Source organism: Zeus faber (genome assembly GCF_960531495.2).
Source record: "Zeus faber genome assembly, chromosome: 7".
Classification (NCBI taxonomy): Eukaryota; Metazoa; Chordata; class Actinopteri; order Zeiformes; family Zeidae; genus Zeus; species Zeus faber.
Window position 1 is genome coordinate 1586780 of NC_137203.1, and position 22569 is coordinate 1609348.

At 47.5% G+C, this 22569-nt stretch overlaps 2 protein-coding genes across 2 annotated transcripts in view; one reads left to right on the top strand and one right to left on the bottom strand.

The window, feature by feature from the left end:
- Positions 1-13705: 13705 nt before the first annotated feature.
- Positions 13706-16953, bottom strand: rnf214 (ring finger protein 214). The gene is made up of 7 exons (XM_080004534.1): positions 16785-16953; positions 15982-16205; positions 15778-15911; positions 15472-15700; positions 15178-15387; positions 14431-14809; positions 13706-14180 (listed from the first exon to the last, which is right to left on the bottom strand). Exons 1-7 carry the CDS (start codon positions 16831-16833, stop codon positions 13906-13908), a joined length of 1500 nt encoding a protein of 499 aa, XP_079860660.1. The 5' UTR covers positions 16834-16953; the 3' UTR covers positions 13706-13905.
- Positions 16954-17087: 134 nt separating this feature from the next.
- snx2 (sorting nexin 2) overlaps positions 17088-22569 on the top strand; it is a 29393-nt gene continuing 23911 nt past the window's right edge. The window contains exons 1-3 of the mRNA XM_080004578.1: positions 17088-17243; positions 20542-20632; positions 20807-20958. Of these exons, the coding sequence (XP_079860704.1) occupies positions 17157-17243; positions 20542-20632; positions 20807-20958 (330 nt within the window). The 5' untranslated portion in view covers positions 17088-17156. The remainder of the gene's footprint in view (positions 17244-20541; positions 20633-20806; positions 20959-22569) is intronic.

The following is a 22569-nucleotide window of genomic DNA, read 5'->3' on the forward strand; positions in this document are numbered from 1 at the left end:
ATTGGGGCAACAACCGCTGGTTGTTGGCTCGCTACAGGAAATAAAAGCGGCTTTGTCTTTCCACGGAGGTTCCCTCTGCCTCTCCTTCATTGTGTCTGGTGGACCCTGGACCATTATCAAACTGAAAAAATATTTAAAATATATTAAATATTTTAAAAATATAAAAAAATATTGAAATGGTTGTTTCAAATACTCCTCTCTACAGCAACATCAAGGCTTCACCACACAATGGGTGGGAAACCGTGCTGCTCCAACACGGCCGGGGGATTTCTATTGCAAGGCCCCTCACCCTAAGGCCCCTCACCCCAAGGAAACCTCACCCTAGGGCCCCTCACCCCATCTCTATGACTCTTTGATTTGAAAAGTGAAGGATCTGTCTCTAGCTCTAGTTTGTTTGTTTGTTCGACTGCATCATCAACATCCAGCATCTTTGCCTGATGGTCTTGAGCCGCCGGCAGGAGACTCCCTTTGGCGTTTGGCTTCTCTCACTCTCCCGCCCGTCCAGACCCCCCCCACAGACGAGGACACGCCCAGGAGATGTGTGTTTTTGTATTTGGAGGGAACAGGGAAAGAGCCTGGAGAGAGCGACAGAAGTGAAGCTCCAAAGACAGTTGATGCGTGTTAAGTTTGGAAATGGAGTAGATGGAGGCGGACGAAGTGGTTCCAAGTAGAAGCAGCACCGGAGCCATGACGGCAGAGGTTGAACCAACAATGGTTGTCTGCAAAATATGCAGCAAAACCACTTCCACAAACGGTCCCAGGACCGTAGATTAGTTTCACCCGTTTGAAATGCTGCCTTCTACAAAACGGAGAATGCCTGAAACTCTGCATGTCCACAACTCCACCCGCACCAAACCAAACGCTCAAGGCAACCCCACCCACAAGCACATGACTCACATGACATGGCTTCTTCCTTTTCCCAAATCAATCCCACACAACAAAAAACTCTGAAATGGAGGAAACTTAAGCGTCAGACACCAACTACATCACAGCCCAGTTGGTGTCGTAGAAACCCAGGAGGACATTTGACATTTGATCCAAAATATGAATTGCCTGGTCGCAAATGTTTTGCGGCAAAAGCTTGAGCTGAGTTGTAGATTCCAGTGAGAGAAAAGTCATCCAAACAGGTGACGGTGCAACCCCTCCTCTCCACCACCGCATCGCTGCTCCGGCAGAACCTGGAGCTTCATCTGAGGAACGAGGCTGTGAACAGGTGAAAGACGACGGCTGCACCTTGCAATTGGTGAATTTTTCTCTCCCCCTGGTGGGATTTTTATTTTTATTACTGTTATAATTATAATTATTATTTATTATTTTTATTATTATTATTATTATTATTATAATTTTTATTTTTATTATTATTATTATTATTTTTTTTTTTATTATTATTATTATTTTTTAATTATTACTATTTTGAATATCAGCAATGTTCTAACAGTGTAAACACAATTCTAAGAGCAGTTCATAATTGTTTCATGCAATTAAAAACTGTGTGTGTGTGTGTGTCATCACAGTGTTACTCTAAAGACATGAGGGAAACCACTTTTTAGACTTTAAGGCTTAAAGAAGAAAGAGAATCAGGCCCCTCCTCCTCAGCTCCAGGCCCTGGTGCCCCGCCCCCTCCGGTGCCCCGCCCCCTGAGCGGCAGCTGAGCCGGTTTCAAATTGATGTTTAGAGAATGGAAGGAGGCATTTCTGGCTCCAGTTTGTTCTCAGCCATTATGTGTTTATTAGGAAAGAAGACAATTTGTCATTTTATTTTTTAATGATCATCTTTTGACGTTTGGACCAAAATTAAATTCATCCTCCCAACAGCAGCTGTTTAACATCCAGGAAGTGAAAAGATTAAGCCGTCTTCCGCGGTGAATCCCGAGGAAAGGATCCTGAATAAAAACACCACCGCGCACTGTCGGTGTGAAAGTGAATATGGCCGATATATTGATTGTGTGGGAACATGGGACACGTCAGATGGATGTTGCTCCGTGTTTATTTAATGGAGGACGTGTTAGTGTGTGTGTGTTGGTGTCATTTAGCCGAGCAGGATTTATGGTGTTTGGAGGCAAATTGGCGGTGACGGAGCCGCGGCTGCAGCCTCTAATGGGCTCCGGCTAACGGCTTCCTCCATCACGTTGCAACATGGCCGCCCGGCTGACAATTAGCACCGCGGGACACGTGCGGGCTGACGCCTGCATGACACATGGCGTACGTGCACACACACACACACACACACACACACAAACACAAGCTTCGGACGGGCTGGGTCGTGGCGTGTGCACGTTCACCAGGCGTGGCTGCGATGCAGGTGTGTGACGCCGCTCAGAGCGTCTCCATCAGGACCCAGACGAGCTGTCACGTGCACGGCGGGATGCAGGTGCACGTCACATAAGGTCACGTGCACATAGACACTCGAGGCAAGCATGCACCTGTGCACGTCGAACACGCCCCAACATGCCTGTGCACGTCCAACCCTAACCTGTGTTGGGGCTTCTTCCTCCTCCCTTCCTCATCTCCTCCTTCCCTCCTGTCTCCTCCCTCCATCCCTTCATCCCTCGATACAACAGTTATTACAACTACAGGCTCATTTCCAACCTGCCGCTCCTCAGCAAAACACTTGAACAACAGTTTACCTTCAGCTTAACAACTATCTAACCTCAAACAGCCTTTTAGACACCTGTCAGTCTGGCTTTCCACCTCACCGTGGCACAGAAACAGCACTTATTAAAGTTCTGAACGATCTGCACATAAACACTGATGCTAAAAAACGATCTGTTCTTCTGCTCCTGGATCTCAGTGCTGCCTTCCACACTGTTGACCATCAGATTTTATTAGACAGATTACAAAAACGAGTTGGCCCATCTGGCCCGGTTCTAGACTGGTTCAGAACCTACCTACAGGACAGACAGTTCTTTGTGTCCATTGGAGATTTTGTGTCAAACAAAGTGGATATTGTATGTGGAGTGCCCCAAGGTTCGGTTCTGGGACCATTATTGTTTAACCTCTATATGCTTCCACTGGCACATATTGTAAAGAAACACAAATAAATGACCATAGTTATGCAGATGATTCACAACTGTACATATCCCTATCTCCTGATGACCCACTCCCCGTACACTCCCTCACTCCGTGTAATAATGATATTAATGCATGGATGTCAAAGAACATTTTACAACTGAACAAAGACAAAAGAGAAATACTCATCTTTGGAGCAAAGGCTCAAAGAAAGTTGCAGCTCATCTCAGTTCTCTGTCCCTGGAGAGCAAGAATGAAGCCACAAATCTGGGTGTAATCATAGAAGGCGATCTAAATTTTAAGAACCATATACATCAAATTCCACAATCAGCCATCTACCATCTCAAAAACATTTCAAAATGAAGAGGCTTCCTGTCAAAAGCAGACTCTGTAAAATGAATCCATGCATTCATAAGGAGTAGATTAGACTACCGTAATGGCCTATTCACCGGCCTCCCAAAATCAGCTGTGCAGTTCATCCAAAATGCGGCTGCAGACGTTCTCACTGGGACAAAAAAGTTTGAACACATCACACCTGTTCTGACATCTCTACATTGGCTCCTCGTCAAAACTAGAATTGATTTTAAGATTCTGCTACTTGTCTATAAAGATATAAATGGCCTCTCACCTCAGTATATACAAGAAATTCTAATTATACACGAAGCAGAATGAACTCTCAGGTCCACAGGCAGTGGTCTTAAAACTAACCCTCGTACCAACTCTAAAGGAGGAGAAGCTGCTTCTGTATCTATGCCCCAAGGAAATGGAACGCCCTCCCTGAGGGCCCGAGAGAGGCCCCCACACTGAATACTTTTAAAGCAGGTTAAAAACCTTGATATTCACTACAGTCTATGACTGACTGACTGATGTCTGTCTGTCTGTCTGTCTGTCTGTCTGTGTTACTGGTGTTGGTGCTGTGGCTGCTGCTAACCTTATACCTAAACTTAACCCTCGCTTGCCTTATGGCTAAAATGAAGCATCTCTAACCCTATACCTCAACTTAACCGTCTCTAACCTGAGTGACTTCTCCAGTTCCGGTGAGGGCGACCACTTCCGGTTCTGGTGACGTCTTTGCGTGTGCGCTGCTGTTGTCTTTTTGCTGTTGTTTTTTGTTGCTGCTGCTGGAGTTGATATTGCTGCTGCTGTTGTTGTTTTGTGGCTACTGCTGCTATTTCTGTTGCTGTTGTTCTTGTTTCTGTTGTGATATTACAGTTAGAGGATAATAAGAAGGGTCTGTTTTCGGAGAGATAGTCAAAAGGATCTCCCTCCCAAGGTCAGAATGAAAAACTTGACCCGTAATTTAGGGACGCTTATTAAAGGACCGTGACTGGATCAAGATGAGATGGTGCACACAGTTGAAATTTCCGTTTCTGGTGAGAGCTACCACTTCCGGTTCCGGTGATGTCTTCGCTTGTGCACTAATGCTGATACTATTGCTGCTGCTGTTTTCTGTTGCTGCTATTGTTTCTGCCGGTATTGTCATTGCTGCTGCTAACCTTATACCTAAACCCAACCATCCACCGTGACTGGATTTAGAAGAGATGGTGCACACAGTTGAAATCTCAGTGTCTGGTGAGGGCCGCCACTTCCGGTTCCGGTGACGTCTTTGCTGTGCGTTGCTTACCTGAGAACCGTTGACTCAATATAGATGAGATTTCTGGTTCCAGTGAGAGCTACCACTTCCGGTGATGTCTTCGCTTGTGTGCTGTTGCTGCTGCTGGTGCTGCTGTTTTTGCTGTTTTTGCTGCTGCTAACCTTATACCTACATTTTACCATCTCTGACCTTATTCCTTAACCTAATCATCTGGAACATTATACCTAAACATAACAATCCCTGAACGTAGACCTAAACTTAACCATCTCTAACCTTATACCCTAATTTAAATATCTCTAACTTTGCACCTCAACTCAACATCTCTAACATCTCTAACCTGAGTGACTGAGTGACCGGTTCCTGTGAGAGCTACCACTTCCGGTTCCGGTGAGGTCTTTGCGTGTGCGTTGCTGTTGTTGTTCCTGCTTGGTTTTGCTGTTGTTGCTGCTGGTGTTGATGTTGCTGCTATTTCTGTTGCTGTGGTTGTTTCTGTTGTGATATTACAGCTGGAGGTTCATAAGAAGGGTGTGTTTTCAGAGAGAGAGTCGAAAGGATCGCCCTCTCGAGGTCTGATTGAAAACTTGACTCGTAACTTAGGGACGCTAATTAAAGGACCGGGACTGGATGAAGATGAGACGGTGCACACAGTTGAAATTTCCGTTCCCGGTGAGGGCTACCACTTCCGGTTCCGGTGACGTCTTAGCCGTGCTTTACTTCCTTCAGATGAAATGGTGCACACGGTTGACTCAATACACATGAGGAGATTTCTGGTTCCGGTGAGAGCCACCACTTCCGGTCCCGGTGACGTCTTTGCGTGTACGTTGCTGTTGTTGTTGTTGCTGCTGGTATCGATGTTGCTGCTGCCGTTGTTGTTTCTGTGGCTGTTGTTGCCGCTGTGGTTGGAGTCGCTTTTATTGTTGTTGTTGTTGTCTTTGTTGTTGTCTTTGTTGTTGCTTTTGTTGTTGCTGTTGTTTCAGGGGCATTCTTTTGTAATGAGCGGCTGACAACTACGTTCTCTCTTTCTCTTTTGTATTTCTTTGTACAGCGCGTTGTGTTGCCCTGCTATGAAATGAGCTTTATAAATAAAGTGTGACTTGACTCCATCCCTCCTCCCTCCAGACCTCCATCCCTCCATCTCTCCATCCCTCTGTCCCTCCTCCCTACATCCCTCCTCTCCTCCATCCCTCCTCCCCTCCATCCCTCCATCCCTCCTCTCTTCCTTCCCTCCTCTCCTCCATCCCTCCTCTCCTCCTTCCCTCCTCCCTCCATCCCTCTTCTCCTCTTTTCTGCTCTTCTTTCCAGGGGGAGGGTGGGGGAGTTAAACTGATAAATTAGACCTCATTTATTGGACACCAGTTTGGGTCGATACCCACCCCCCTCCACCTTTCAGCAGCAGGAGAAGAAGACGCACCTCCACCCTAATTGGAGCTGCGAGGCGTTTAGGTGCCGGGCGGCGGACCACGCCACGCGCCGTGGAAACGGACGAGACGCACGTTTGATTTGACAGTTTTTGGGAGGGGAGTGGGGGGGGCAGAGGGGGGAGGGGGGGTCACGTATGGATTTTGGTGTCGGTGTTTTGCTTTATTTGTTGCTTCTTTTTACTCAGTCAATCACATTTAATTGACACCGCTGGGGCCGGCGCCGCGGCCGGGATGACAGGCCCGTTAGCGCCCGGGCACGAGGAGGAGGAGGAGGAGGAGGAGGAGGAGGAGGTTCTTCTTCTTCTGCGAGGGAGGGATGATGTGTAGCACAGGGGTGGTTGCCATGGTGACAGTTCAGTCAGTCGTCAACCACATTAATTGATGTAACGACAGCAATGATGGATGCAAATAAATACAACCTTTAGGGAGAAGAGGCTAATTAGATCAGCAGGCTCCATGCGTCGTCCGGCGAAGCGGCCTCCGCCTCCACCTCCACCTCCAGCGAAGACGGAACTGGAGGAGTCTGACCTCCTGCGGCCGTTCAAGTCGGAATCCAGGTCCAGATCGCTGGGACCCCAGTTCCCCGTCATAACAGAGCTGTCGTCACGGCGACATTGTTACCGCTGTTCCGTTGACTTTTCAGGTTTTCATTTGAAAACCCTGGAACTTGGATCCAAACTCGGCCGCAGTTCATCCTCATCCACAAGCCGGCGAAGAAACATTATGGGCTGCAGCGTCGGAGGAAACAAAGAAAAGAAGAGTTCTGGGCGTTTCTCCTCGCAGAGTTCCCGAGACATTTGGACGCCGACCTCATCAAACCCAGCGGCTCGATCGGGAATCACCGTCTACTACTTTGTGGACGTGTTCGCATTAATCCAGTTTTCGAGCTGAGATTTCAGCTGAAGAGGTCCCTGATGGGAAACTGGAGCGGAGGGAAAATTTCGCAAACCTGACCAAGGCTTCCGTCCTCCAGCAGCGAGCGTGGGGATATTTGTCCACTCACTCACAAAGAACAAATCTCTGTTATGAGCGTTAGTTTGCAGGGCGGAGTCTACCATACACACTCATTGTAAATGCTCCGTCACTCCACTCCAAATGAAATCAACTTAACTTCCTCAAATCTCACCCAAACTGGACACATCCTCCGTCAAACTTTTGGTTACCTTCCAGCGCGTAGCAGTCATAATTGGGGAAAGCCTCCAGCACAATGAGGGTGACGCCTGCACCGCACACATCCAAGCTTCCACCTGGTTTACGAGGGCGAGCCTGGACATGAGTTAAAAAAAAACGTCAACGTGTGTCTGGGCCCAGAAACTTCTTTGAGTCTCTCCTCTGATGCATCACAGTTCCTGCGGATGGAGGGAGACAGGCTGTCCCAAACGCAGCATCAGCCCGGCAGGTTGGGAGAACCCAAGCTAGCGCTCCAGACAAGTCGGGATCAGCATGGAAAAGTCTCCGTCTGCTCATCTCCCTCACAGACCCGCTGCCTTGCTCAGCGGCAGGGCGGTGAGAGGAGACTCCAGGTGCGTTGGGGTGAGAGCTTGTTAGGATGTAAGAGAGATCCATGATGAAGACAGATTCCCAGCGGGACAATCAATGTATTTGCTGCACAAGAGAACAACTTGAGGATAAGGAGGGAAGTGCAGTGCAGCATGCAGCGTGTAGGGGGCACTGCAGCCTGGGTGGACATTATATCTGCCTTTGTGATAGAGTGTTATTGAAGCGTGACCCATAAGGTTGAAATTGGTCCGGTAAAATACATTATTATCGGACACCGGGCGGAGTTTTACGAAAGTGGTGTAAAAGTGCAACTGCATTCAGGAACTGTCGAGGGGCAAGTACCAAAAGTTACTTAATGCTGCTTTAAAGGGATGTTCCAAATGTAAGACTTTCTACATTTTAATGTCACAGTTGAACAAAATGTCTGATTCAGTCCCATGTTCCACAATGGAAGATGAAACTGTCTGTTAAAGTCCTTCACCGGGGAAAGAAGCTCTTTGTGACTCAGTCGCGGAGCCTTGAAGTCTCGCCCCCCCGCTGACTCGCTGGTCGCTGTTTATTCAAACTTTATTAATATTATACACGTATTGCGTTTCCAAATTGCACCAAATTGGACACTGCATGTCATTGGGTCCCGGGAAATACACCCACCACGTGTGAAGTAAATCAGATGGTTGTCGAGGTAATTGAGGGACATATACACAGACAGGGACCTCCGTCACAGAGACAGAGGACGGGGGCTTGTAAACACAGTTTCTTGTAGTAGTGGGCTGGACGCAACAAGCCAGGAGCAGATAGAACATGTGTCATGACAAGGCTCCTCTCCTGAGTGTGTGTGGGGGTGGAGCTTTTACCTGTTGCTCCTGAGACCCAGCAACTGGTGTACAGCCACCCTGATCCTGGATCCAATCACCTACACCCAGGACAGGTGTGGCTGCTCAAACCACACCACCGCCACACCACACGCACATACAGAAGGACAGACAGATTCCTTCCTTTATAGTTAGACTAGTACATAAGGTTCGAAATTGAAGACTTTCAGTTTTACAAAATTATGAAACTGCTGAAAAGTTAAACAAAATTTAAGGAAAACTTTGCAATAAAGCATAAGCACCAAATGTGAAAATATAGGCATGAACAAGTTCGGGAGGATGAGTCGAGTCCAGGTTTCTTCGGTCAATGATTTGGTGGCGTTTGTGTTTACTGCCGGGTGCCATGCGGGAGTGTCCTCCTCTCATTGCTTGTGTGGCCTTGAAGGTCATGGCGCAGTGCTCGCCCTGCATCTCCAGCGCTTCCCCTGCCCTCAAGGTCACCTATTGGATGATGTCACAAAGCGCCCAAGCTGCACGGAGTGGCTGTTCGCTTGTTTATTCAAAGTTTATTGATATTACACCTGTCATGTTCAAATTGCACCAAATTGGACAAAGTAGATCAGATGAACGGCTGTCCAAATAATTGAAGGACAGACAGACAGACAGGCAGACAGACAGACAGACAGATTCCTTTACTGTGAGATAACACTGAAGGGGGTTTGCTGAAGGATGAGGGCGTCCAGACGCCAGCAAAGTCTTTCCAGTTGTAAACCCTGACCAAGGCCAGAGGACCAGGCCAGAGGACCAGGCATGACGACCAGGCATGACGACCAGGCATGACGACCAGGCATGACGACCAGGCATGACGACCAGGCATGACGACCAGGCCAGCCTTCTCAACTTTGGTTTGCACATTTACAAACTCACTTGCTCTGTTCAAGCCTGCAGATCCGGGTGCAACATGGCTGCGAAAAATCCCGGTCACGAGGTCCTACAGTGGCCTGTGGGAGACCATGTCGACCCGGGACCCTCCAGGCAGGGCGAGACGGGAGGCCAACAGTGCCGAGTGGTTATGTACGGTATCCTTCTATGGTTGTTTTTGATAAGTTCATGGTAAGAGTTCAAATGAAATTGAAAGATATCATCTTTACCCAAGAACATAGTGGTACACGTACAATACACACTACACACAAAACAGTACACACACAGTACACACACAACTAGTATTACTAACTACCACATACTAGTATGACTAACTACCACATACTAGGATTACTAACTACTACTTACTAGTATTACTTACTACCACTTACTAGTATGACTAACTACCACTTACTTGTATTACTAACTACCACGTACTAGTCTGACTTACTACCACTTACTAGTATTACTTACTACCACTTACTAGTATGACTAACTACCACTTACTAGTCTGACTTACTACCACTTACTAGTATTACTTACTACCACTTACTAGTATGACTAACTACCACTTACTAGTATTACTAACTACTACTTACTAGTATTACTTACTACCACTTACTAGTATGACTAACCACCACTTACTAGTATTACTAACTACCACTTACTAGTATGACTACCACTTACTAGTCTGACTTACTACCACTTACTAGTATGACTAACTACCACTTACTAGTATGACTACCACTTACTAGTCTGACTTACTACCACTTACTAGTATGACTAACTACCACTTACTAGTATTACCAACTACACCTCTGCATCCATTTTCATAATGAGAGTTTTTGAGGAGCGTGATGCACTTCCTGTTCCTCAGTTGGATGCAGCTTGAGTGCAGCTGTCAAGTCACTATTTATCAACTTCAGGTGTCTCACCCACAGTCTCTGTCTCACCCACAGCCTCTGTCTCACCCATGGCCCCTGTCTCACCCAAGGCCTCTGTCTCACCCACGGTCTCTGTCTCACCCACAGTCTCTGTCTCACCCACTGGCTCTGTCTCACCCACGGCCACTGTCTCACCCACTGCCTCTGTCTCACCCACTGGCTCTGTCTCACCCACGGCCACTGTCTCACCCACTGCCTCTGTCTCACCCACTGCCTCTGTCTCACCCAGGGCCTCTGTCTCACCCACGGCCTCTGTCTCACCCACGGCCACTGTCTCACCCACTGCCTCTGTCTCATCCACTGCCTCTGTCTCATCCACTGCCTCTGTCTCACCCACGGCCTCTGTCTCACCCACGGCCTCTGCCTCCCCCACTGCCAGTATGATTATGGGTTTTCCATTCACTTGTGATGGAGTGTTGGAATCAGAGTGAATTTAAACATTTTTAAATTTTAAATGTTAAACATTCAAGACAAAGAGGAAGAAGAAGAAGCTCTGACAGGAAGTCAGCTCTGGGTGCTCTGGGTGCTCCTGGTGCTCCTGGTGCTCTGGGTGCTCTGGGTGCTCTCAGCCAACATTAATACATTTATATTTGAATAAGAATTAGAAAAGAGCAAAATGTCCTACATGTCTTTGAAGGGGAGGCAGGTGTGGCCCCTAAATCTTCACCAATGGAGGTGAAAAAACAAAGTTGTGATTTGTTTATTAAATGGGAAAGAATTTTGTTAAAACCCAACTTGATGTTTTGCATTTTTCCTAAAATTAAATGTAAAACAGTCAATTTTTTTGTTAAAGAAATCTTTTCTCTGGAAGTGACTAAACAGTCACTGCATCCAAACTATTTGGAGGAATATTTTCATCATATCTTTGTTTATTACAGAAAATAGTTCTTTTTATCCAGGTTTTAAAACATTTGAACGCATTCGGTTGTGAAGGTGTCGTTGGCTGCGTGGCCCCAAGAGGGCAGCGCTGCTGTTCCACCGGCTCCTGGGGGCCCCACTTCAAATGTGTAAATTTCATCTGGTTTGGTCGTTCTGTTGCTTGTGAACATGGGAACAGCAGCTGCTTGTTAAAATCCCTTCATATTTATAGTCCCTTCTGTCCGTTGATCCCCTGAGGAGAGACAAGTGTTATTTTGAACCAAATTGAAAGCGTTACCACCCAGAAACAAGGAAACGTAGAGAAATGTCCAAATGAAATCCATGAATTTCAAGAGGGAGACAAAACATATTCTCATTATTTCTCTGAGGGGTTTTAAGCTTCAACATCAAATATTCAAAGCAAAAAACTATTATTAAATCGGTGGAGCACATAACAATAACAATCAGGGTTTTCAAGGCTCCTTAAAATGGGTTCAAGTTTAAAATCCAATCATCTGAATCTCAGGTCTTAAAATGTCTTAAAATGTCTTAAATACAATTTGGACTGCGCTCCAAAGCAGGAAGTGACGCTGCGTTCAGGGGAACTCAGAAAACCGTAATTGGTGCAGATATTTCAGATCTGTGCGACTCCGGTTTTCCTTCGTATCCTTTGCACTTTTTCTTTTTTTTTTGCCGGCATGGATGTGATCTAGGTCTTCAGTTGCATTCATAATGGTCTTTAAAGGTCGTTACATTTCACCCGTTGAAACCTGCGGAAACACTGAACCTGGCAACCCACCCAAAACCAGTTTGATGAAATGGAGTCGCTTATTGATGATGTATAGTTCACGTATGATGAGTGTTACGTCTGTGTCTGCATATCAACACCCTGCTCCCGCTGTGCGGAGCTTGTTATCGTCTCCTTTTAAAAGTCACTGAATGTTTTGATTCCACAGAAACACAAACTCAGCCGACGCCGTTATTTGGCTTTTATTCCGCGTAGAGAAGACAGGAGTTTTGTCACCAGTGATTTAGAGTCTGCGGGTTCCGTTGGCGGGTAATGGCGGCGTGCGGATCCTTCCGGAGTCCCCTCTCCTCCGCTGAACGGACTAATAGTGGGATTAAACTATCTCTCATTTAGCCCCGGGCCCCTGAGAGCCCCTCAAGGACCGCTGAGGGTCCCTGGACCCCACTTTAGGAACCATTGGTCTCAAGCCCACGTTTCCCTGCTCCAGTAATGATGCTTGTTTGTCCGGAGGCCTGTAAATCACACCGACATTACCACTGTCATGGCGACCACGGGAGCCCTGGCAGGCCATCACTAACACCCCCCCGCCCCCGTCCCCGGGCCCCGGGCCCCTGGAGGTCTGGATCCATAGTTCCAACAAACACAGAAAACAGCTCGTCTCCAGGAAACCAAAAGTAGTTTTGACCAAACGCAGGGCATCTTTAACAGCAAGCCCTGGAGGACGTCAATGGAACTGCTCTGTTGTTATGGTGGAGTAACACTGTGTACAAATATACTACATAAATACATATGTATATATATATATATATATATATATATATATATATATATATATATATATATATATATACACAGATATATTTATATATTTATACAGATATATATATATATAAATAAAATCTGGCTCTGTATATTACATTTACATTACATTTCGTCATTGATCAGACGCTTTTATCCAAAGCCACTTACAATTATTCAAACAGCGACGGACGCAGCCATCAGGAGCAATTAGGGGTTAAGTGTCTTGCTCAAGGACACTACAGCACGGGAGCCTGGGATCCAACCAGCAACCTTTAGATTACTAGACCACCAGCGCTACCTCCTGAGCTACCGTCCCCTAGTATAGGGACCCTTATGTCAACCAGGGGCCCTCAGAGATCAGACTCTGTATGGGACCCTCAGAGGTCACATGCATGGAGGTCCTCAGCGTCAATATCTGTTATTTTTCAGAGGGAGATGCACAAACTCAAGATATTTATTGGAACGGTCCTTTAACCTGTTCCATCGAACTGTGTGTGTGTGTGTGTGTGTATGTGTGTGCATGCGTGCGCACATGCACTCTTGGGGCCCTTTATTTGGTGTAAATAGCAGCTCATTACAGCAGCAGCCACACGGCTCGCTGACCAGAGTGTGTGAGGCCCCTGGGGGCCCTATCAGGCTGACAAGAGGCCGAGGCGACACTTTGTTTTGAGGACATTAAATGTTTCACCACACACACACACACACACACACACACACACACACACACACACACACACACACACACACGAGGGAGAGCATGATGGGATAGTTTTCTCAGACGGTTCTCTTCACATCCTACTCTCTCCATCCTCCCTTCCTCCAGGTCATCATCTTCTACTGATCCAGGTCCAGTTCTTCAAACTGCTTATTTATGAAATTAAACTTAAGTGTTTGTGTTACATCAAGATATTCACTTTAATGACCAACAGGACGCCAGCGACTTAACTGTTCAAACAACTCAATTATGATAAATGAAATATAATTTGAAAATAATAAAAATGTATCAACTGAAGGTTTATCTTCACATTGTTTGGTTCAGGGTCACTGCAGAAAAACAATCTTTTCATTCAATTCAGAAAGAAATGCAGAAAGTGCAAGAAAATATTTATTTAAATTGAAGAGAAAATAAAACAAAACATCAGTTTGTTCTTGTGCGAAACAGGAATTTAAACATCTGAACAGGAGATGAGGAGGAGGAGGAGATGACTATTATTGGGATAATTCTACCTTATTCCCAGTTCTACACCATCAGCCTGATGGAGAATCTCCATCTCCCTCTCTCCTCCTCTTCTTCATCTTCATCTCCCTCTCCCTCCTCCTCCTCCTCCTCCTCCTCCTCCGGCAGGGCAGAAGGGGCAGCAGTTGTTCCCACTGCTCTGCAGCCAGAGGCTGATACAGTCTCTGTGGAGGACGTGGGAGCAGTTCAGTGGATGCTGGTTCGACGGCTCCACCTGGTTCTGACACATCAGGCAGTGCCGCCTGGCGCCCCCTGCTGGGGCTCTCCCGGGGGCCCTGGCGCCCGCCACGAGCCCGCAAGGGCCAGATCTGAGCAAGGGGTAAGTGGGCTTGTGACCTGGGGAAATGAAACAAACATTAGTTTCAGGTGTTTGCTGAAGCAGCTCCTGTCTGTTGAGGGGAAACACCTGGCAGCGTCTCAGTCTTAATGAGGAGAACAAATAAAAACATTGAACAAGAGCTTTGTTTTAAACGCTGCTGCATTAGGAACAACTACAAACTAGTTGTTGTAGTGTTTATAAACTTTCAAAACGTGAGTTTCCCTTTAAGTCCAGTAACTGAGCCACGGTGCCGTGTGCGGCCCCCACCTGCAGGCTGCGCCGCTCCACCGTGCACGGGGCGGCCCACGGGCCCCGGCCGCTCGCCGTGCGCCAGCAGGAGGCCGACCTGCTCCGCCACCTCCTCCATGCTCATCCCCGCCATGGTGCTGCGCTCGCTCTTGATCTGCTTCAGCACTGCCATCAGCTGCAGCCTGGTGCATTGTGGGAAGCGGGCGCCCAGTTTCTCCAGCAGCTTGTCCAGCTTGTCAGCGGGGGCTGGGGAGGAGGAGCTCCTGGGCGGGGTGACGGGGTCAGGGGGAGGCGGGGTGCTGAAGCGGGGCGGTGGGGTGGCTCTGTACGGAGCGGCTGGGGGGGGGCAGCAAGTCTGGTCCAGGGACAGCAGGACATGAGGGATGGCCAGCTCCACCTATCAGAGAGAGGGGGCGGAGCCAGGGTGGTGGTTTTATTGCTTTTTCCATTATATCAAAATTAAATTCCAGGGATTCCTTCATTAAGGTGTTCATGGTTATGTGAAGTCATTCTTTTTCAATTTGTTCAATTCAATACTAAATAACTAAATAATTTGCACAAACCTATTAATATCCATTTTGACATGACCTGCATTTTAGGGTTAAAATAATAACGGATTTTGGCATAAACTTTACTCCAAACTGTAGTTTGACCACTAGCTCCAGCAGCCTGGGGTGAGAATCTGCTTGGTTTATCCCTGGTTGCCACGGTGATGCTAATGCACGACGTTCATCTCAAGAGGACGTGTAAGTTTGGAGGTCTCACCGTGGGGACCCTAGGCAGGGGGGGCAGCTCCGGCCGGGGAAGGCTCTCGAACCCGCGGCCCCGCTGCAGCTGCTGCAGAAGCTCCTGGAAGCGGGCGTCAACCTCCTCGCGGCTCCTCCTCACCGCCGCCTCCTGCTTCTCCCAGCGGAGCCTCTGCTGCCAGAGCTGCTGGGAGTTCTCCAAGGGCAGGGCGGCCAGGTACTGGCCCACCTGGGGGCGGGGTCAGGGCGTTTAGGGCAGTTTCCACCTTTGAAGTAAAGTTGTCCGGACTGAAGCTGAGCGACGGTTCCGAACCTCTTTAAGCCAGGCGTCGATGCAGAACATGGCCGTCTCCCTCTGCGTCTCCACGGCAGCCACCTCGTCTTGCAGCGCCACCCGCTGCGCCTCCTCTGCCTCCTTCTGAGCCTGCCCCAGCTGCGCTGTCAGCTGGCCCAGCTCCTGCCCCCACAGCCCTTTCTCCTGCTGCTGCGCCTCCTCCAGGGAGCCCAGCTTCTCCTCCACCTCCTGCAGCTCCTTGTCCAGCCTGCCAATCAGAGAGCGACTGGACTGAGGCCCCGCCCCCCGGATGACTCCCTCATTTCCACCGTCTTTCCCACTCACCTGTAGGTCTCTTCCTCTGCTCTGCTCTTTTCTGACATCATTTCCTGTTTCTTAGACAGGAAGTTCTTTCTCGAGGCTTTGGAGTCGTTTAGCTGCAGCTTGACGCGCACAGACTCCATTTTGTCCAGGAGCGCCTGCAGGAAGTGACGTTTACTGAGTGTGTTACTTTGTGTGTATGTGTGTTACTTTGTGTGTGTGCAGGACCTGGTGCTGGAGGACCGCCTCCCTCTTCCTCTGCTCCAGCTGCAGCTTCATCTTGCTGTGCTCTTGCTCCTCTTCCTCCTGCTTCCTCACCAGGCTGCTGTACTCCCCCTCCAGCCGCCCGTGCTCTTCCAAGATGGCCGCCACCTGGGCCTCCCAGTCCTCCGTCGTGTTGGTGGCCTTCTCCGCCCTCATGCCCCCCCGTAGCTCCACCTGCACTGCAGGAACTACACACAGAAATGGTAACTTCACCCCTGTTTAAAAAAAACCCAACAAAAAACAACTAAAAATTCTGGATACTTAGTTTTTGCTCTTCACAAAGATTTACTTTTATTTATTTAAACGTGTTTCACTCAAGTCCAGTTGTATTTTGGTTGATTCAAATTGCCCTTAATCACAGCATCTTCATGTTGGTGAAATGTTTGATTATTTCTTCCGCGTTTGACAGACAGAGAAACAGAGACAGACACTTTATTCATCCCTGGAGGGAAATAGCAATGTCCCAGCATCTCATCATTATACACAAGAGGGAATAAAAACAATAGAATAAAATCAATAAATAAGAATAAACAAAGAAAGGCAAATAAATAACATAACTCGACACAACAAAACATGGCGGCATGTGGAAAACAAATCGGAGCCAGTTCAAGTAAAACCTGTTGACAACACGGTGACTGCTCAGTGTTGGAGACAGAAACGAGACTTTCCAAACGTTTCAATGAAAACATTCCAACGGAGCAAACGCAGCTCGTGTCCTCTTTCTGGACCTAACCCGCTACTAGTTCCGCTTTTAAGACGCTCCGAACCTGGGTGCTGCTCCCCGGGTCCACCGCCCCGCTGCTCCGCGGCCTCCATCGCTGCGGCGGAGACGGAGCAAGGGAATCAAAGTCAAAAGACGCGAATGAGAAGCGAAGGTGGCGACGCGACGCGACGCGACGCGACACGGGAGCTGCTGCGACGCTACACGCGACGCGACGCGACCTGTCAAAAGGAGTCGCCTCTCCCCTGACGTCACGGCGGGTGACCCGGAAGTGGTCGGTGCTCCCGGAAGTGCGGGCCATGTGACCGCGCCCCCTCCGGACGGTCACATGACAGATGCGGGAGGAAGCTCCGCGCGCCGCTTCCCCTCCTCTTCCTCCTCTTCTCTTCGTTCTTCACCTCCTGCTCTCCGGCGGAACATGGCGGACCCTCCGGCGGCGCACACCGACTTCCAGGAGCCGGAGGACGGGGAGGACCTGTTCCCGGAGCCGGCTGAGGCGGCGGAGGTGAGAAGGGGAGGGAGGCCGGAGGGAGGGACTGGGAGTCAGTCTGGGTCTGAGGCTGTGAACCGGACCAGCGCTGAGGCTGAGGCTGGGTCTGGGTCTGAGGCAGGGACTAGGTCTGGTTCTTGTTCTGAGGCTGGGACCAGGACCAGGACCAGGACCAGGACTAGGACTAGGACTAGGACTAGGTCTGGGTCTGAATCTGCGGCTGGGACCTGGACCGGGACCAGGTCGACCGGAAGTGGTGTGTACATGTCAGGTGACAGTCACAGGTGGAGGCAGAGCTTCACCTGGACGAACCTCTGACTCTGGGCCCAAAGACAGTTCACCAGAAGGTTCAAACAGGTTCCCATAGTGTTTCCTATCAAACCAGTTATAATAAGCTCATAAGTCATTGTTCCTAAACAGTCTTTTAAATGTTTTAAATGTCTTAGTCAGTTGTAAGTATATTTGAAATAGTCTTGCATTTTAACTTGTGACATCTGAAATGTAATATATCCAAAGATCCAAAATCCTTGTTCCTTCCTGTAGTCCTGTTTAGATTTATTCTGTTTCCTCATGTCGTAGCTTATCTCCTCTTTCAGTTCATAGAACCTGTTTCTACCTCATCCTCTGCTTCAACAAACACTGCCCTACAATAACAGACAGATGGTTTGTCCAAAGATTCATCTTTAATTGTGGTAACTTGTCTTAAAATTTGTTGAAAGTATTAAATTGATCTGTTAAAGTTTAATATTTATCTGATATTGAGCAAAAACAACCAAACACCACGACAACAGATTAAAAACATAACTGTGTAGTATACAAGTCAACTTTAAAAACACAGTATATCACACAATATCTGTCTGTTGCTGTCTGTGACTGTTGCTGTGTGTTACTGTCAGACATCCTGTTGCTGTCTGTGACTGTTGCTGTCTGTCTATAACTGTCTATTACCGTCTGTTGCTGTCTGTCTATTAATGTCTGTTGCTGTCTGTTACTGTCTGTCTATTACGTCTATTACCATCTGTTGCTGTCTATTACCATCTGTTGCTGTCTATTACCATCTGTTGCTGTCTATTACCATCTGTTGCTGTCTATTACCATCTGTTGCTGTCTATTACCGTCTGTTGTTGTCTGTTGCTGTCTGTTACTGTATGAAACTGTCTGACTGTCTGTTGCTGTTTATGAGTGTTGCTGTCTGACTGTCTGTGACTTTGTTGCTGTCTGTTATTTTTCTGCTGCTGTGTGTCTGACGCTGTCTGACTGTCTGTTGCTGTCAGTTACTGTCCTGTTGCTGTCTATGACTGTTACCATCTGTTGCTGTCAGTTGCTGTCTGTTACTGTCCGTCTGTTACTTTCTGTCTGTTGCTGTCTGTGTGTTACTGTCTTTCGCTCTGTCGCTGGTCACCCGGCATGGGCCGTGACCCTCAGCTTGAGAAACACTGCTTCAGTGTGTTTCTAGAACGTTCCAACTTCAGCAAAGAAATGATTGGTTCATGTAGTAAGGAGGCACACACACACACACACATACACACATACAAGCACACACACACACACACACAAACACACAGACACACAGACAAAGACACACACAGAGTCACACACAAACGCACATATATATATATATATACACACACACACAGCTCTGTGTCAGCGTTCTAGGATTCACTGGATGACTTTGGCCTTTCCTTGTCATAAACACGTGTGTGTGTGTGTGTGTGTGTGTGTGTGTGTGTGTGTGTGTGTGTGTGTGTGTGTGTGTGTGTGTGTGTGTGTGTGTGTGTGTGTGTGTGTGTGTGTGTGTGTGTGTGTGCACACTTGCTGAGTAAGGAGGTAGGAAAAGTCTCTTTATGTTCACTCCTTCCTCTCTTTCTGTCTGTTCAGCCAAAGCTGTTCACTCCTTCCTCCCGCCCCCTCCGTGGCACTTCCTGTCATCTGCATCAGCTTCCTCTCCTGCTCCTCCTCCTCATCTTCTTCTCCTCCTCTTCCTCTGGTTTTGCGGCTGACACCGGGAGCTTCCTCGCCGAGTGCCTCTTATTTCCCTTCACCTGTTAAGGGATCAGTTCTGTATTTAACAAGCCGACCCGTATTCAAATTTTGGTTCCACCATTTATAACCTGCGGAGAAACGTCCCGCTCTGCTGCTGCTGCTGCCATGCAGTCCTATGGGGCAAACAACCAAGACTTAAAGAAACATTAAAGCTCCTTTTAGAAAACAGGAAAATCACATTATAGTCACATTAGAGTCCAAACATTTTGTAGCATGTTTGGGATGACAGTAATATCACTTTTTGTATAATCACCGCAGTACATCCAATGCCTTGGGGATGGTAGCTCAGGAGGTAGAGCTGGTGGTCTAGTCATCTAAAGGTTGCTGGTTGGATCCCAGGCTCCTCCTGCTAGCATGCTGTAGTGTCCTTGAGCAAGACACTTAGCCCCTAATTGCTCCTGATGGCTGCGTCCATCGGCGTTTGAACAATTGTAAGTCGCTTTGGATAAAAGCGTCTGATCAATGACTAAATGTAATGTAATGTAATGCCTAGCGTTTGCTGCAGCAGGCTGCCAGGAGGAAGCGACGCAACTTCCTGTTTGTAGTCCAGCATCAGCACGGATTGTCCAAAGAGTCTTATCAAACCCTACATTTTTTTTTCAGTTTTACATAGAAATAGAAATGATTGAATCAACATTCTAATAAAAATAGAGAAGAGATCCTTTAAATCAAACACCCTCAGTATTCTAAAGCAGAATCTTCTCACACTGACTGAGTGGTCTCAGACTCAGCGTTTCCCTGGACGATCCGGGATCTTAACGTCAGACAGGAAGTAGCTGAGCGTCAGACAGGAAGTAGCTCAGATCCAAGATAGTGACACACGCACCATGGTGTGACACCATCAGCAAGTAGACTTTCTGCAGAACAGTTTGAGTCAAACATTTTCCAGTTGAAACAGAAAGAAGGTCTGGTCTAGTTTGGTCTACAAAACACAGGTGATATTTTAATCTGGGATTAAGATCTGTTCCCATCATGCATCTGTGTGGGGTGATGTGTAGTGAGTATGATTCCAATTATTTTCTTATTTTTTGGGAATAATTTCAATTCAATTTTACAATTTCTCATATTTTCACCTGTTTTGAAATATTTGAACAAACAAAAGAAAAAAGGTTTAATCTGAATCGTGTGTGTGTGTGTGTGTGTGTGTGTGTGTGTGTGTGTGTGTGTGTGTGTGTGTGTGTGTGTGTGTGTGTGTGTGTGTGTGTGTGTGTGTGTGTGTGTGTGTGTGGACAAACACTGAATGGTTTTATTTTCTGTATTTTTTATTCAGCGCTCAGAAACATCCGAGGACATCGGTACCAACTCCAACGGACCCAAACACAATGCGCTGTTCGACGACGAACCCGAGGACCTGTTCGCAGGTATGAGGCCAGGTGTGTGGCCTCTGCACACACACAGTTTTTTTTGTTTTTTTTTTAAATATTTATAGGTGTGTGTGTGTGTGTGTGTGTGTGTGTGTGTGTGTGTGTGTGTGTGTGTGTGTGTGTGTGTGTGTGTGTGTGTGTGTGTGTGTGTGTGTGTGTGTGTGTGTGCAGAAGCTACAGACGAGGTGTCTCTGGGGAGTCCGGAGCGGGACGTCCTCCTCTCTGATGGCCCCTCCCCCGCCATCACCCCCATCACCCCCCCCACCTCCGTGCTGCCCCCCCGCCTGGACACACACCCCTTCACACACTCCTCCTTTGACCAGGTGAAAGCACACACACATAGAACAACACACACACACACAGAACAACACACAGAACAACACACAGAACAACACACAGAACAACACACACACAGAACAACACACAGAACAACACACAGAACAACACACAGACAAACACACACTCACAGAACAACACACACTCACAGAACTACACACAGAACAACACGCACATAGAACAACACACATACACACAGAACAACACACACAGAACAACACACACAGAACAACACACACAGAACAACACACACACACAGAACAACACACACAGAACAACACACACAGAACAACACACACAGAACAACATACACACAGAACAACACACAGAACAACACACAGAACACACACACACACAGAACAACACACAGAACAACACACACACACACAGAACAACACACAAAACACACATACACATACACACAGAACAACACACACACACAGAACAACACAGAACAGCACACAGACAGACACACACACACACACAGAACAACACAAGAACAACACACACACACACACACACACACACACACACACACACACACACACACACAGCTACAGAGCCACAGCGCCCCCTGTGGAGCTGCTCAGTGATGCATGGCTTATGGCTCAGTGCATTGGCTGGAGCAGGAACATGGCAGGATTTGTACTCTCTGGACCTGGAATTTTCTACCTCTACAAGTTTCAGTAAACCCTATGGCTTTGATGTCACAATGAGTGATGTCACACTCAGCCAATCAGATGCTTGATTATTATCCACCGCAGTCAACCGATTAGAGGAGAGATTGTTGGACATATCCAATCAGCTTCAGGCCATGTGCAGCTTTTGGATTTTGTTGACGCTTTAGACCAGCAAAAGTTTTGTCTTTTTGTTTCTGCATGATGGTCGCAAAGAATTGTCTCAGGTCAAGTGGAGATGGAGATATATGCAACTGTTTTTTGAGAGAGTGTGAGTTAAAATGTCACGTGATCGCATTCGGCTTAGGCTGTTTTGTTGCCCCTCCACCACAGGTACTTCTGCATTAGCCATTATGTAGTAGTACTTCTTCTTCAAGGGCTCAGTCGGTCTCTCCCTACCTGCTCTTTCATTCATTAGCATGTAAGGTCATTAATTATTACCATGCTGTACCAAAAAAAAAAAAAAAGAGGGTGCGACCAACCGAGAAAGTTGGTAGCACCAGTCCTACCAGTGGAAAAGTTAGTCTGGAGCCCTGGAATATAGCCACAATAACCAGATGATGGGCTGATGGTGGCTGCAAGGAATATTTTGAGACATCGCCCAACCCTAGTGTGTAGTGCAGTGTGTAGTGCAGCGTGTAGTGTAGTGTATAGTGTAGTGGATTGTGTAGTACAGCGTGTAATGCAGTGTGTAGTGTAGTGCAGTGTGTAGTACAGTGTGTAATGCAGTGTATAGTACAGTGTGTAGTACAGCATGTTATGCAGTGTGTAGTACAGTGTGTAGTGCAGCGTGTAATGCAGTGTGTTGTCCAGCGTGTAATGCAGTGTGTAGTGTAGTGCAGTGTGTAGTGCAGTGTGTAGTGCAGTGTGTAATGCAGCGTGCAATGCAGCGTGTAGTACAGTGTGTAGTGTAGTGCAGTG